This window comes from Mixophyes fleayi, chromosome 1, assembly GCF_038048845.1.
Source record: "Mixophyes fleayi isolate aMixFle1 chromosome 1, aMixFle1.hap1, whole genome shotgun sequence".
NCBI lineage: Eukaryota > Metazoa > Chordata > Amphibia > Anura > Limnodynastidae > Mixophyes > Mixophyes fleayi.
In genome coordinates, this window is record NC_134402.1 from 340,783,919 (window position 1) to 340,801,057 (window position 17,139).

The 17,139-nt window shown below is 39.0% G+C and overlaps 1 protein-coding gene across 1 annotated transcript; it reads right to left on the reverse strand.

Annotated features, from left to right (window-relative positions):
- Positions 1 to 722: 722 nt before the first annotated feature.
- UFD1 (ubiquitin recognition factor in ER associated degradation 1) lies at positions 723 to 17,099 on the reverse strand. The gene is made up of 12 exons (XM_075216412.1): positions 16,982 to 17,099; positions 15,481 to 15,616; positions 14,045 to 14,077; positions 10,541 to 10,662; positions 8,765 to 8,895; positions 8,330 to 8,402; positions 7,529 to 7,597; positions 5,754 to 5,819; positions 4,557 to 4,604; positions 3,244 to 3,332; positions 2,082 to 2,163; positions 723 to 1,063 (listed from the first exon to the last, which is right to left on the reverse strand). The coding sequence occupies exons 1-12, from the start codon at positions 16,982 to 16,984 to the stop codon at positions 989 to 991; spliced, it is 927 nt and encodes a 308-aa protein (XP_075072513.1). The 5' UTR covers positions 16,985 to 17,099; the 3' UTR covers positions 723 to 988.
- Positions 17,100 to 17,139: the final 40 nt, after the last annotated feature.

Here is a 17,139-nt window from a genome sequence, read left to right on the forward strand (position 1 = left end):
GGATCATGCCACTCACCTGCAGGGGATCACGATTCGGGCCATAAAGGAGACATAGTGGCATGAGGCTGACTCGGGCTTAGATTAGAAGTTTTTAAGGGTGTCTACTGGCTGGTATTTACCAACAACAAAAAAGGGTTACAATGCTATTTGATATTCCTGTCTAAGGAAATAGCAATATTAACACCAGTAGCTCCCACCCGTCTGCAGATGTCAGAGCAGATATTAAATATCAGCAGATGGCCTACAGCTCACGGGAATATTGAGACCTGTAGGTCAACATATGCAGAGTCGCTGAACATGTAGATGGCCACTTGTAGACATTTCCAAGTTAGATTCCACTTTACTTTTGGAGTTACCATGTACTGATCACATGGGCAGCACGGTGGCTAAGTGGTTAGCATTTCTGCCTCACAGCGCTGGGGTCATGAGTTCAATTCCCAACCATGGCCTTTTCTGTATGGAGTTTGTGTGTTCTCCCCGTGTTTACGTGGGTTTCCTCCCACACTCCAGAAAAACATACTGGTAGGTTAATTGGCTGGTATCAAAAATTGACCCTAGTCTCTCTCTCTCTCTCTCTGTCTGTGTGTGTGTGTGTGTGTGTGTGTGTGTGTATGTTAGGGAATTTAGACTGTAAGCTCCAATTGGGCAAGAACTGATGTGAGTGAGATCTCTGTACAGCGCTGCAGAATCAGTGGCGCTATATAAATAAATGATGATGATGATCACGTCAGATATTGTTTTAATGTTTGTATTTTTCCAATATAGCCTATGTAGCAAACACTGCTGTTCATTTAATGAGATAGCTAAAACTTTTCTGTACTGATTGCCAGGTGTGCTTAAGACTCTCCACCATCATGAGGTTCTTCATACAATAAAACAATACACTCTCCTCAATGTGGATCACATCAGGATTATGTTGAATAGCCATTATGAAGACATAAAACCAAATGTGGGGCATCCTTATTTTATTATCCATTTGCAAAGTCACTTAGGGTTTCCTGCCTTTGTTCCGCAGAGACTGTCCTTCTCCAGAAAATGCAATGAAACGATTTATAGCATCATCCTACATGGAGAGAAATAGAAAGAGTTACGGGTTTGTTCTAAGGAACATTGTTGCTTATGCTGCCCATACATTGGCAAATTCAGTCTCTATGCTTATGTGTCCAATTGTACTGTGCACACAAAAAACTGATTTGCTACCAAATGATCCATCTGCTGCATGCATGGGCAGCTTTACTGTAACATTGTTTTGTTTAAAGGTCATTGTTCGTTAAAGCTACACAAGCAATTTGTCAAATTAAGTTCTCGATTGTTCTACCTATACAAAACAAACTTTACTACGGTCTTTACTTTAACCTTAGGATAATATTAATAAGCGTGCACTTAGTTTGACTGTCAGGTTAATAACAGGGCTAGTACAAGATACAAATCATTTATCAGGTTTTAAGGTACATGTATCTTTAAATTAGCTTTTATTTCTGTTTCTGAAATAGTTTACTATTGAGAGCTAAAATTTGCAGTGCAAAAGCTCATAAACAACGAGACTTTAATTATTTAGTGCTTCTACTGCACATGTGATGGTAAACTAATTGTAATCTGTATTAAATGTATACAAGTTCAGTTTGCCAACTATAAGGGAAAGCGCAAAATTAGAAATGTAGGTTTATTTACTACTGATTTAGGTTTTCTACATTAAACAGTTCAGGCGGAGTGCCACCGGAATGATCAGTTAGTCACGTAGTGCACTCCGCGGCTGTGTAATATGTTGAGGGACATCTGTCAAATCGTATAGCAGGTGTCCTTCCCGTAGAGCAGAAGGGAAACTGGAAAATACACGCAGCCGCAATGATAAGAGGAACATCACAGCTAATTGAATATGCCCCATAGTGTTAGACTCCTCTAAAGGGTTTTCAGTCTGTTTCAACCTAGCTGCAATAAGCTTTAACATGGAATATTCACATTCAGATACCTCTTCACTGTAACCAGTCCCCACTCCCCCCAATGCAGTAAATACTCCAACAAAATGTACTTTCAGCAGAGCTAATTTAGACAGCACATAGAACACAGGGGACCACACTTACTTCTTCTACTCTCTTTGCTTGTGGCCGGGCGTTTCTGATGAAAGTAATTGTGCCGATCTTGAAGTCATAGTTGGGAATTCCTCTATAAGACAGAATAAAAAGTAGAGGTAACACATAAATAACTGTAGACGCTGTGTCACCAGAGTACCACAACACATAATAATCACTTGTTCAAACTTTTAAACTCATTTTGACCAGCACTGACGATATTCAGGCCAAGATTTCTGCAAAGGCAACAACGGCTCGGACCAAGGGGGCAGATGCAGCAGTCTGTTCATTTTGCACATAAATAATAATTTATTAAATATTTGACCATGAACATAGACATCTGAATACCAACAACACATTATATATAGGTCATAAACATTTAACCATGGGCTGAATTACATCCATTTATCTGTCTTATACAGATTGGAGATATTGTAGGTTGGGGCCAGTGGGCCTCTATTGTGCTGAAAGGTACACATTAGTAGTGGCCTAGGGTGGTTAAAAAATGTAAATTCAGGCCTGCTGATACTCAATTTTTATTTTATTAATATGACTTTTAACAGTAACCATTTGACCCAGAACACAACACTCTACACTTGTTTCTTCAACTTATTTTGTAATACCAGTATCATGCAAGAAGTTAATTCACTAATGCCAAAAGGGTTTTCTTATGTCCTTTTAACTCAGCACAGAATCCTACAACTGGAAAAGCAACAGGCACGGTTCTTATCCGATTTTTAAATGAATGCTTAAGCTTCACTCTCTGAATTATAAGTTAAGTCTCTATTCCAACAATAGTTGCACACCTCCAGCCATTAGTTTTTTTGCCCTCTCTTTGGCCACCAGTTTCTTGGTAAAAAGGAAAAAAAACCCAGAGGTGTAGCATGTGTTTATTCTCCACTCTTTCTTGCAATTATCTAACTGACCAGCAATTCCTCATCCTTCCTTCTTCTCAATGCATAAACACCAGAAATGGTCAGAAGGGATTTTGCGTTACATGTCTGAAGCATAATACTGATAACATCACTTGTGCCGCTGGCATTAGCTAGGGGTGAAATCTGCAGCTGGGTAGAATTCAAGTGCAACATCAACTACTTCATTAATCTCAGTTTGATGAAATGGGAAATTGTTTTTATAATTGCTGCTTCCAATACAGGTCCTATAAGTTACCAACCTCCGTATGTCTCCTGGTTTTAATGGAGAAGGACTAGGATCTATCCCTTTTTTCTTTCCATCCAATCTATTTCCAGACCCGGTGAAGGCCTAAATATACATAAAACAAAAAGAGTATAAAATGTAATAATTAAGCATTGAAGGGAAATTATACACTATTACATCTTTAATCAATAGGTCTTTTTGGACCCAAGGATATTTAATGTAGGATGTGTTCATTCAGGGAAGCAATTTTAAATCATGCCTCCAAAAGTAGTAATTTGTTTACCACCATAAAAAATGCTGCACAATATCTTTTTTTTTTTTACTAATAAGAGGCGATTTGCCAAGGATTTTAGCCGCTTAATACACTGTCCAATCTGCTTCCCATTTAAAAAAAAACTGGCATTGCAGATCGTCTGGCTTTGATTTATTTGCTTTAATATGCTGTTTGGCCTTTAGTAACTCACACGGTTTACAAATCGCATGAAAACACCCAGTTTCAGAAATCCGCACCTTAGTAAATATTCGTTTCTACATATGCACTTATAAAATGAATACCGCCATGCAGTTATTAACAGACATACTATTACTGAGAAAAATGGTTACACAATTCTGCCCTTGCCTTTCTGCATAGTACATACCATTTCCTATTAAAATACTTTAATTATGCGACCAAGACAAGAAGTTTTTGAAAGTCATTAAAAAAAAAGAAAAGTTTTTTAAAGGTGCTTTTAACTAGGCTCAGACTACCTTATTGTATTTAATCTTCCTCCCTTAACTCCCCAGTTTATTAGCCAATCAGAATTTTGGAATGTTCATAGCAGCAACAGGTATTTAAGGATATTAGCGTGCTGATATAGTGGGAGACAGTGATCTGTCCACTAGTGATTATGCTTGAGAACAGGGCTACATGTGACAGGGTCATTGTCATGATGTCATGTGGTAATGAAGGAAACTAGGAAACCCAGGCACAGTTGTAACTGAAAGAGCAGGGTTCTTCAGCAGCACATTGTAGTAATGCGAGGCCTCTGGAAAACTTATACTAGAAGATTGTGGTATCAAATGCGCCTCTATAAGAAACAAAGTTCATACATCTAACTTGTTTCACTTGCATCTGTTCCTGAAAACTATGACTTTACATATTATAGATTTAAAGAAAGAACAAAAACAATGATAATACATTTTAGTGTCATAGGCAGCAATATAATATATTTACATTAAATATTAACGGTTTCCAAAACATTACAAAAAAGACCAAATTACTTCATAATATTTTTTTAGCTATTCTCATTTCATCAATTTATGAGAGTCAAACAGAGGACAAAGACTCACCCTGAATCCTAAGTCTGCAACATAGTCACTGTGATCTGGTTCAATGTCCTAGGAGGAAATGGAATAGTTCATGAGAAACAACTTGTCAGATAGAGTAGCCCCTGCAGCTGTTTAGGAACGAAAACAATTAATTTCCTTTTAGTACAGAGGTAGCTAGGTATATACTGCTTAATACCGCAGTAAGCACATCCTGGTATTTTACTTTCATGTATGGTAATGTGTAATTGTCCCAGGATTGTCTCATGAAACATAAAAACGTTTAAGAAAAGTTATATCTGGGAGCAGTTTTACTAAAGTCTGCTTTTTGTACAACATTTATATATGTGAATTACTAAGTAGTCTCAGAATATATTTTATTATAAGAAGTGTCTCTACAGCATCTAAATCAAGAACATACTGCTGCAGGGTCATTCATGTTAAATAGCAGCTATGGCTGTACATATACATACATTTAAGCCAGTGATAGGCAACCTGATACACTTCAGGGGCCGCATGATACCCTTAATCCCGGCCCTGTGACCTTCAAAGGGGCTGCACAATATCCTTAATCTCAGTTATAAGTTAAAACAACACACTTAAATCAAAGAAAGACGTCTACCTGTAATAACATATCAGCAGACAAGTTAAACAAGCGCTACAAGCCATAACAGACAAATCCGACAATAAAGCAAGAAGGAGCTGGAGCCTCTAGGTGAAGACTTGGAGGGCCTCATGTGGCCCAAGGGCCGCCTGCTGCCCATCCCTGATTTAAGCAGTCTGTAAGTTTGCTATATTATGCCCACTTGAAGTAAAGTTCAAGAGTTCATACTTATATAGCTGTCCGTGGTGTGTCGCCTGCAAGTGCTTCCACCAAAGGGTGAACCTAGCTTAAGCTGACCTCAAGTAAGCAATCTATTGATTATTATAAAGAACACATTGTCAGTAATCACTTTACTTTTTCCAAACACCCTTCAGAACACATTTTGCAGATTTTTTGGCCTGTCTACTGCTTGGAAATAGTATACGGAGTACAGACAGTTCCTTATATCAATCAGTAAATTGCTATTTCGAGTCTTGCACAAACTGCCTTCACCATCTGGTAAAATGCAAACTAGAGCAAAGAATCATGAACGGATGTAAAAACACACGTACTGTACAAGCCCTGACATTGTTCACATAACATCCCCAATACTAAAAGGGGAAGGAGTATGGTCTTACAGTCGGCTCTTCCTGCTGTGTGTGTCGTTCTGGCTCTTTGTAACCTAGTGGGGCATCAAAATCCACCTGAAATACAAACAGAACATGAACTTTAGTCGAGCGCGTGTTTTAACATGTTATTTGCCCATAGGTTACAGTCAAACTAGTACTTATTGGCTTGTGCATTCTCTGTATAATACAAGAACTGTCCATTCATAAGACATCACTAGTTGGGTCAAGCGAATGTCTGCAATGTGACATGACTTAGGTGGGTGACTGATTGGGGACAAGAAAAGTTAAACCTCATATAGGGGCTAATGTTAGGCTGAACACTAATTGTATTTCTGGTGTATAATACACTTTTTATTTTACTTCTGGCCATGTGCACAAAGCACTAGTACCAAAAATAGTTGTGCGTGCGCATGCTTAGATATAAAAAATGTATTATACGCCAGAAACGCAATTTGCATTCAACATAACTTATTATCAAAGTATATAATGAAAAAAATTGGACCATTATATTTCCTCCTCTACTTCTAAATGAAAGCTACTTTGGTAAAGCGTAATGGTAAAGCGCTACGGAATCTGCTGGCACTATATAAATAAATGTTGATGATGAAAGCTACTCCTGGAACAAAGCAATTGTATTTTTGTTCAAACTTGAAAGAGAATCCGTAACAAAGTTCTTAATTGGCATTCTATCTATATATTACATAGTGGGTACTATACATGTACCAAAAAAAATAACACAGTGTTCCACCACAGTTCTATTTGCAGAGGAGAGTGCTTGTAACATAGAATGCCTGGTGTGGTACTTGTTCAACGCTGATTCTATGTCAAACAGGACACTGTGCTATGCTCTCTCCTTAGTAGCCATCGTGTGTGTCACAGCCTAGGAGAAAGAATTATGTAGTATCTAATCAGAAGTCAAGGCTAGCTATTAGCATACAAGGCGTGCTATTTTACAAGAGCTCTCCTCTGGGCAAAACAAGGTCCACAGTGAAACACAATTCTGAATTTATTATATATAACAAGCATTGTGCATTAAGCAGTATGCCAAACCAGAGCTTAAAATAAAGTAAATCAAATACTTTATATAACAATCATTTATTATTATTTATAAAAAATACTGCCACTGTGTACCACTATATAAAACAAGTAACAAAGCGTTAAGCTCATTTATTATTTTTTCTAAACTAGAAAAGTGACCAGTTTGTAGAACTTGCTTGTACTTCAGAAAAACCTGAGAACAGAAGGTATGGAAAACAAGCTACAATCATATGAAAGATTTCTGTGCTAACTTTCTTTGTTTCCTTCTAGCAATACTTTATTTACTTTTGTTTTCCTGCAAGCAGAGGCGGGCTGGCGAGTCTCAGCCCGGGGGGCGCACAGGCGGCCGCATCACATGATACGCCGCATCTCGTGTTTTGCGATGCAACCGCAGGGGGGAGCGGCCCGAACAGGGGTTAGACGGAGCGGCCCAGGGGACCGATGCCCCCCTGCCCCCCGCCCCAGCCTGCAAGCGACCTGTCGTCTACGTAAAGCGATATTGCTGCTTCCTAGTGGATGGAGAGGCCACCGTCTCATGGATTTACAATTTAATATTTTCCTCCCCATTTTTCTTATCTCTCCACTACCAGGAACTATGGTGAAACATATGTAAGAAAACATTTCTCCTTTTGACAACCTGCCCCCAGGATTAATAGACCTAAAAACTGTCCTAACGGATGTAGTTAAGGATCGGAATGGAGAACCCCTCAGTCTAGATAGAAGCTTTGATTAAACAATGAACTTACATTCATGTCACACTCTATAATCGATACAGCTTTGTCTGGCTTTGTTTCCATGACTCGAAGCTCATAAATCTGTAAGCAAAACAGTTTTAAGTGCAAAGTAGGTGTATTTCTTTATTATAAAAACACACAGATAAAACTATGTGTATAAGAACATCCTGACCATGTCTAATGAACTCTTACCAAGAACTTGTTCTGAACCCAATGAATATAAAGAAAATAAATGTTGTCCACAGCTGGTTTACATACCCTATGGATAATCTTTGTTTGCCTAGAGCCAAACACAGCAAATGCACAGGAGAGGACTCACATGAAATAATGTACAGAATTCTCCAACTGCCTTTCTTATCTAACACAAACCTTTCCTTAAAGAGGAAATAAATGCAATTGGCAACAAGATTAATGGTAAAAAAAAAACATTCCATTGAATTCTACCCAAAGCTTTACAATAATGATCCCTTCCACTAATGTCTATGTTAAAGGCAATTTCAGCACTTCCAAATGATGGTTCCAATGAAAATGTAACAATATGCACTGAAACCAGCATGGAAGAAAAATGTGTTATATGTGAGATACACAACTTAACCGGATGAACTTCCTCTACAATACATGACATCAATTTCTATACTGTGTCTGCAGCTCCTTGTGGATCTTCAAGGTTGAAATATAGTTTCTAATGGACTATGCATCCATGAAGCAGACATCCCTTATAACCCTTATATGCTTCTAACAGAAGACATTAGTAACAATGTACAAAACCATTACGCAGTCCACACATGACAGCTGTCATTGGTTATATACTACCTTCTCATTGTAGTTAATGGCAATAACATCTCCAGTTGTCAGACAAGCAAAGTTCCTTAATGCATTCTCCAATCTTAGAATAGAGTCAAGGATGATCAGAGATTGTACAATTTATGGCATACCTATAAAACCTCCCCTTACTCAGTTATTAACTAGTATTATTGGAAACAGGCCAGTAGCATAACCTTTGTCATTCACAAATGGATAAATATCCTATTTAAAAATACATACACACAGTTTATTTCCATCTATAAGAGGACTTGTTTTTTCACACATGTGCACTGAGAAAATTGAAACAAACAAGAATGAGCCCTAAACATAATGAAAGGTATCATAAGATTTGTGGTAAGAATAGCCGGTAATATTTTTTTTTAGCCTGTTGGTGCCATATTTTGAGAGTGGTTTGCTACCCATGATGATACAATAAAAGGATACACTGCTTTGGGGTTTGTGATGTCCAGGAAGTCAGGGCTCTGTGGTTGGAATTTGGAGTATGTCGCCACCTGCAGGTTGACACTCTCCACTTGAACCAGACCTCCTTCTTCCAACAGCAGATTCTGCATCATCTGATTAGGGAACAACAAAGCAAATAAGTAGTGTTCATTTATTCAACAACGAATTGCACTTGCACATTACTATTATTCTTATAATGAAAGAAGCAAAACTGGAAAGATTATGCTACATGTGTTAAGGATAATGATTAATAAAAATGTTAAACATGCATAACAAGGAGGAATCATTGTAATATTGGGAGTTTTAAGCTTTGGATACTGTAATAGGTTTACTTTAACATTTTTAAATTATACTTTAGTTTACACAAAAGGATTTCAGATTGTACTAACTCCTCCTGACCTCTCTCTTTGAATCTAGTCAGTTGAGCCTAACCAAATACTGTGCACTGAATACACAGTATGGTGTAGGAGTATAATTGAGGGTGAGGGAGGTGGTTAAAGGGCAGATAAGTTAAATGGTAGCAAGTCTCTTTGTCACCTGGCCATGCCTCTACCCTGGATGACCTTTCCCAGAATGCTATCTTTTTAGTTCCTGCGTTGTCCAGTCAGCCTTTCATACCCCAGTCTAAGCAACAGGTTAAAAGTCCAATTAAACACCACATGGGATTAGCCACATTGGTCATGATATATATCAGGGCTCAGGCCAATTGGCTGGACTACTTTTGGAAGATACATACAGACCAATAGCACACATCTGCAGAACGCATATAGCAATATGCTTGACAACAATTGTATAGATTTCAGTAGGATCGCTCTTGGGCGTCAACATTGTTTTGAGGCAACACATGCTGCAATAATGCCAACACTATTTCAGCGTCTCAACGACCTTTGTTGTGAATGAGGTTTAGCATGCAGCAATCTCTAATGTTTTACATTTTAGGGGAGTCAAATGAATGATTTTTCATTGTAGAAATTAACTATATTGGAAGCAATTTACAAAGTACCCTAGAAGAGCACTTGAGTGCACCTTGATGGTCAGCCCGGCACACATAGATTGGTATCTCCTCTCCACACTTGGAAGCAGCCTTTGCAAACTGAAAGCTTAGAGTGGGTCTTCTCTGCCAAATACCTAAACCTTAAGTGGACTCATTTGGCAGAGAAACTCATTTGTCACCTGTTATAAAAAAAAAAAAAAAAGTTCCTTTGTAAAGTTCTATCCTTCAACTTTCCTCAAAAAGGTCCATAAAGGACTGATTTATTGACCAAGGCCTGGGAGGTTCCGAGTAAGAAACAACCAAGGTACACAGACTCTCTTCCACATCAGGACAAGGGCACTGTTCTCACCTTCTATGAAGGTTTCTGGCAAAAATAACAGAGGAAGGAACAGATAGTTTATAGGGAGAAGGAGGAGTGGGTTTTAGTCTATTTCCAGTGCCCCTGTAGCAGTAGTGTTGTGTATCACTGTCTACAGTGATCAAGTGTTCCACCAGCTATTGTTTGCACATTTACTATATACTATTGAGCTCGCTATCAATGCAGCTTTTAATTTAGATTCAATTTATAACCAAATTGTTATAAATACATATGCCAAGCAGATTTGCATTAGACCCAAGTACAATATAGGAGGGAGAAAGAGAGTAGGGGCTAAAAGTAAACACATGTTTAGAGTATCCCAAACATTACAAGCTTCAGTTCATAACACTATACAATATAGGACATACAACATATATACAAAATTAATTTTATAGCTTTCCCTTACCCAGTGAGGGAGGTAGCAAATACCTTCATCTGCAACAAACTCAAGAACACCACAATGTGTCATTCTGTCTGAATTCTTATTGGTTAACTTGAAGAGCATGGGGTATGTGATGTTCAATCTGCCTGTGGATAAAATAGTTGAAAATTTAGCTCATTCTATTTACCATGCATGAGCATCTACAAACATCTGACATGCGAAATTAGAATTTGGGTCTGTGATTTCATATATTAATAGCATAGTTTTATGAGTGACTTATTTGTATGATGCTGTTGTCTGAGCAGGGCACATCATATACCAAATTAAACATCTTGGTCTGTACATTTGCAGAAAAATATTGGCATTCAGTTGCATCACTTTGGAGCTATTTTGCAAAAGATCTGCTTGTCATTTACAACAATGCATTACCATTATCTACTGGAAAATGTTACAGTTGGCAATACACCTGTGCACCTGCCGTTGAAGGCTGGGGAAGGGTCTGTTCGGGCGTGTTGGGGATTTAAATAGGTGATGAGTGGCACGCAAGATGTTTTGTAAGCGAAGAGAGAAGTGGCTATCACAGAGGTGATGAAGCGCAGGTCAGAGGCCCATCTAAGAGGGCATCTGGGTGAGAATTTCAAGGTGAGATTTGAACTGAATAAAAGGGTGGTGTAGTTAAGGGATTTGTATGTGAAGTTATGCAATCTGAACTGGATTCTGGGAGATATGGGGAGCTAGGATTTGCAGAGTGGTGCGACGGATGTGGAGTCGCAAGAGACAAGAACCAGTCTTACTGTGACACTTAGGACAGATTGGGTGAGGGGAATGCCAGAAAAGATAATGTTTCAGTAGTCGATGATGACAGAATTGGTAAGATATTTTGACGCACCTTGGGTAAGTAATGGGCATATACAGGAGATATTTCAAATGTGATGCAACAGGAGTGAGAGAGATTATGTGTGAGGAGTAAAGCAAGTCCAGGTTGACACCAAGGTAATGGGCTTGGGAGAGTGGTGTTGTTGATGGTGAAGGAGATTTGAGGGGAGTTGGCAACATGATATGTTCTATTTTGAACATGTTGAACTTTAGGTAGTGTTATGACAACAATGTGGAAATAGCAGAGAAACAATTGCCACACAAGATAGTAGTGAATGGGAGGAGAGGAAGTTTTCACTGTTGTTAGCATAGAGGTGGTACTGGAGAGCACATGAACAAAATAGTTCACTAAGGGAAAAGATATACAAGGCAAAAGGAAGAAAGCTGAAGACAGCCTTGTTGAATCCCAACACATAGTGACAGTGGAGGGAAATATGTTCCAAAGGTAAATACACCAGGAGCAGTTGGACAGGAAGACAGTGAACCAAGAAAGATCTATCTCACACAGGCCAATGGATGAAGCTTGTACAGGAGAAGATGTGATCAATGGTGTTGAAAGCAGCATAGGTCCAGGAGGATGACTATGGAGAAGTGAACCTTAAGATTTTAGCTGTAAGTAGATAGTTGCTGACTTTTGTGAGGCAGTTTCAGTAGAATGTTCAGGGCAGAAAGAACAATTGCAGAGATTTTTAAAGGGAGGGAGATGGGAAAAAGCCAGATAGGCTCTTGTACACAAGCCACTCAAGTAGTCAGGAGGCAAAGGTAGGAGAGAAATAGGGAGGTAGATGAACAGAGGCTGGGTCTGGTCTCTTTAGGATTTGTGAGATGAGTGCGTATTTAAAGGATAATGGAAATGTGCCAATGAAGAGGGTTCAGTTGAAGATGTGAGCTTGCAGAGGTGCATAGAGAGAGGACCAGTTGAGAGGAACCAGGACGTGGGATGAGATGATGAGATGAGTGCAGAGACTTGTTCTGTTACTAGGGGAATGAACTGAGAAGGCATTGGGGAGCACAGGAGAAGGTGTGTGTTGTGTGTGAGGTCTGAGGTCATGAGGATATCCTCTCAAATAGTGTTGATGTTGTCTTTGATGTAAATAGCATAAGTGGGAAATGGGCAAAGAAGCGTGTTTAATGGTTAAAAAGACAGTAGTGGTTAGAAGACTGGGTGGATATTAGAGAAGTGAAGTAGATTTGTTTGGGAAGTAAAGGGCAGTGCTGTAAGACGAAAGGATGAATTCATAGTGAACGATGTAGGTGCTAGAATGCTGTGCAGGACCACTTTTGGAGGTAGCGTGTATTTAGATAATTTATTTCAATTTATAAAAAAATCACAACACAAAAAACAGAAGGTATGCAGGGCGGGCACTACCATTAGGCAAACGTAGACAGTCATCTAAGGCACCAATGGTTAGGTAGTACCTAAAACAGTGAATGATTGACATACTGTCACTCATCCTTTGGTTTTCAATATCCCTGCGGCGTCCCCACAAAAAGCTGTAGTGACATGGAGGAGAAGCAGCTGGCAGCCTCTTACCTGTGAAGCTGTTGGCTGCTGTTCCTCAATGTCAGTGATGGGCTAGGAGAGTGGTGCTGGGTTATGATGTCACTACCCAGCTCCACACTTCCAGGGGTAAATGTTTCAAACCTTCTAAAAATGAAAAGGGGAATTGTTGCCCATAGCACCCAATCAGATTCTAGCTGTCATTTATCTAGTCCTTTCTAGAAAATGATAACTAGAAGCTGATCAATTGCTATGGGCAACATCTCCACTGTTCCTTTTTAGAAGGTTTGATACATCAACTCCCAGACTGAGGGTAGCAGGAGATGTTGCCTCCTGTACGGTAATGTAAGAAACAGCGAGGGTGGGGGCGCCACCTTCAAGGGGGCAGCACCACTTCTGAGGGAGGGAGGGGCACAACCAGAGCTTAATAAAATAGTTTCCAAACAATTTCACCAATAGGTCATGTTTTGAGGATTTCCCTGTGAGAGTACATTGAATAATTACTATCCCAGCTAATTCAATTAATTCACCTGTGTGGTATTAATGAACATTGCGTGTGAGGCATGTGTGTGAGGACACAAACTTCTATGCAGCATTATCCTGAATGGACATACAGTAGACTACAAGCTCTGACTACAAATATGATGCAGTACATAATCTTGGGGTTTAGGTGTCAACAAACACAGTTGATTTTTTATTTTTTTATGGCGAATAAAGCAGTTTTAGATCTAATTGGGCACAAGATGACCGCGATTGCACAGATGTTATTGGAGACTGGCAGACAATGTGGCTGGATGACGAATGCTATGTCAAGGTCTGTGCAGATATCACCTGCCTGCACTAGATGTGCCGTGATTGGTCAGTTGATCCACAAACATATGGGTGTGTCCTAATCGGACATAGATCAGGCAGCTCACTCAAGCTGTACTGCAGGATCTGCCAGTTTATGGACACCTTATTTCTTCATTCATTATATAAATGGATATGAACCGTATGTAAATTGGTATATATGCATGGTTTCCAAAGAATTCAAATTAATAGAGACACATTTCTAGTCATAATGTGTTTGCCAATAAAGAATATAGTTGGTTTATGAATAACAGTACACTTAAAAATCAAAAATACTGTGATCTGATAAAGGAGACACTTACTCAGTTGATCCAGTGCAGAAGGAGGCATGATTACTGAAAAAGATAATAATTACATAGAGGATTAAAAGCACTTTACTACTTCTTCTGTACATGCTGTATGAGCTACGCTATATAGTGGACATAACCCCACTAGCATACATACATAACTATGCATGTAGTTAGTTACACAAAATAGATGTTTGAGTTATGCAGCTTTCTGTACAATACAATATTTCTTGACTACTAAACTCGTAAAATGAAATTGACTTTGAATATGGCCCCCCATTTAATCATCAGTCCTCACAAATAAATAAAACATAACCCCTTTATCTCTGGTGACAAGTAACTTCATGTAAAATGTTGTTGTTTTTTTTAACTACAAAGATGATTAGAGATATTGCTTACAAATGATCTAGATTATATCAACTTTTTAGCACTGCTTTGGGTTTAGGTTCTCCCATGCATCTTGTATCTACTTCAGATCTTGGTAATAACTCCCACAAAAATATTTTCAATCAATAAAATCAGCATTCGAGTTCTAACCCACCTATGCTCTGAATCCAGACCCTGAAAGTTCCAAACAGAAAATTTTCTTTGGGAGCAGGGTACTGAAAGGATTATGCGGCTTGCCATTTCAAAAGTATCCTGAACTGGCATTTATGTAGGCGCTAGAGATATAGGTATTTTTGTTTATTTCTTTTTTTTTTTTTTTTTAGAAAGAACCACTTGAATTTCCCATCATGCACCTACCTGGCTACCCTCAAAATACCGCCCTGGTACTGTCGGGTCACACCCTTTGCCAGGTGCAACACTTAACAATAAGGGATGAGTACATTCCAAATTAAAACTTTTATCTGCCATCTCGCCAATGATTCCAATAATGGACAACCCAGCCTTTACCATTTGCAAGGACAACAAACATTATTATAGATGGGAACGGTGGATAGAATTTTGTTCTGACAACTCACAAATATGGCCAACTGAAATCTATGTATTTCTATCATTAGGAAGTTCCCTGGGATACGACAAAGTTCTATTGTGCTCCAAGTTGGATATCATTATATCCACACACCAGCTTTGTGTCATAACACAGGAAATAATCAACCCTAAATGATGATACAGACATGTCTGAAAAACACAGAAAGAAGGCAATGCTTGAAGTCAATGTACTTCATGAAAGCTGCAGGAGGATATGTGCACAAATCAAAGTCATGTGAAAGTGGAAAATCCCTTTAATCACTTGCATCATCTGAATAACTGGTATCTGAGTAAGAAGACATTAACATCCAATCATGGATTACTGTGCAGGTGTGAAGTCACTTAGAGATAAATATCATGAGAAAGAATGCCTAAGTGTAAAATGCTCATGGTGAGAAATGGGGCTCCCACCATCTGGTCTGTTGCCCACCTTGGAAAAGATTGCCCATTAAAGTTTATAATCTTGCTAATTAACATACTTTTGCCTCCTTTCTCCACATCAGAGCGGTCATTGGGCCCAGCCAGCATAGACACAGAGTAGCAGCGATATTGTGTAGAAAAGCGGTTCTGGAAAACCCGATGTATCGGGGGGTCAAACATATTATTAAATGAAAACTGTAAGAGAAACAAACAATGATAGGGACATGTCAGTATATATTTATTTGAAGTAAATAACATGAAAGCAACATATTAATAGATTAATGTGGCAGGAGCACTTTTTATTCTACTATTTTAAAATAAGCAACTCTTTTACATGTTAAACTTTGGGAATTATATTTAAGTAACTGAATCTGCAGTGGAGTCGCTAATTTACATATTGTTACTAAGAATAACTCAGCAATTGTCCTAACTTTTCATTGTTTCAGTAACTTGATACTAAGTGGTCAAAGTGGGGGTGTATATGGCGCCATCTCTCCTCCTGTTTCCACCACTTCTAACTCTGCTCTCCAGCTACTTTGCCCTCCTCCTCGAGGGCCCTCCTCCCCCCTCTGGGGGTCTCCCTGTCTTCCGCGCCCTCCTTTTGCGGATACTCCCCCCGCCCTCACTAGCTGTGCATTGAGCTTACTGAGTTACTGTGCTTTATGTTTACTGTACTGTGCTGTCTCACCTTGTATTGTAATTCGTTTTTGTCCCTGTATGGCGCCACGGACACCTTGTGGCGCCCTATAAATAAAAATTAATAATAATACCAGTTGATCCCAAACTCTTTCAGTTCAAGGCACCCTTAGGTCTCCATAATTTTAACAAGGCACCCCTAAGCCAAAATAATTACCAAGTAGTCCCCTGCTTTGCTTACCACTGGCCCTGGCTGAGGCACCCCAGGGAGCCTAGGCGCACAGTTTGGGAACCACTGCGGTATACCATACAGCCACGTCTCCTACTTCCTTCATTGTAAAACTATCAAATGCCATTCACATACATTTTCCATACCGCCACTTCTAAGTTTCCACTTCAACTACTGCTTGTACTACTTTATAATATGTGATTCAAAATTAAAAGAACATGTATAAATCATTGCTAGCCCATGAGAATAAGAAAATAATGTCTTACAACAGCAATACGAGGATGTGACATACCATAAGCATAGTTGTCAACTGTCTCTAATTGCCATAGACAGTGCAGGTTTTTAAAGATTTTTCTATGTAAATGTTCCTAGTTTTAGTATAGACCAACTGCATTACAATATTTTTATTTGTCTAACTGTTAGATGCAATTCTTATCATTTATTCCTATGCTTTAGAAATTAAGATTTATTGTAAATGAGAATTTAGAATGCAATACATGATCACACTCAGTAAACATTACATGATAGGGATTGTAGTACTCCAATGTCCACCGACAACTGTATAAAAGCACAGGTCCGGCAACAAAGTGCCCCCAATAAACATTTTAAAATGTTGACAACTATGCATTGATACATCTATGCTGGTCCCATAATTGGCCATTATTTTGACTAACAGCGTCACCGGTGTCTCTTACCATTGTGTTGCCGGTTTACGTCTGGGAACTTCAAAATATCTGGTACAATATGATACGAGTCACTCTCCCGGAAGCTAATACGCAGCACAGCAGCAAAATAATACTGAGCATTACCCAGTAAACTACAATTACCAGCAACCAACGCGGTGGCAGCGGAA

Excerpts from the sequence above, each read along its gene's own strand:
- UFD1 (XM_075216412.1), bottom strand. Across the intron at positions 8,896-10,540 it reads TTTGCTACCTCCCTCACTGG|ATGATGCAGAATCTGCTGTT; the intron begins GTAAGGGAAAGC and ends TTCCCTAATCAG. Across the intron at positions 8,403-8,764 it reads ATCACAAACCCCAAAGCAGT|ATTGGAGAATGCATTAAGGA; the intron begins GTATCCTTTTAT and ends CTCTATTCTAAG.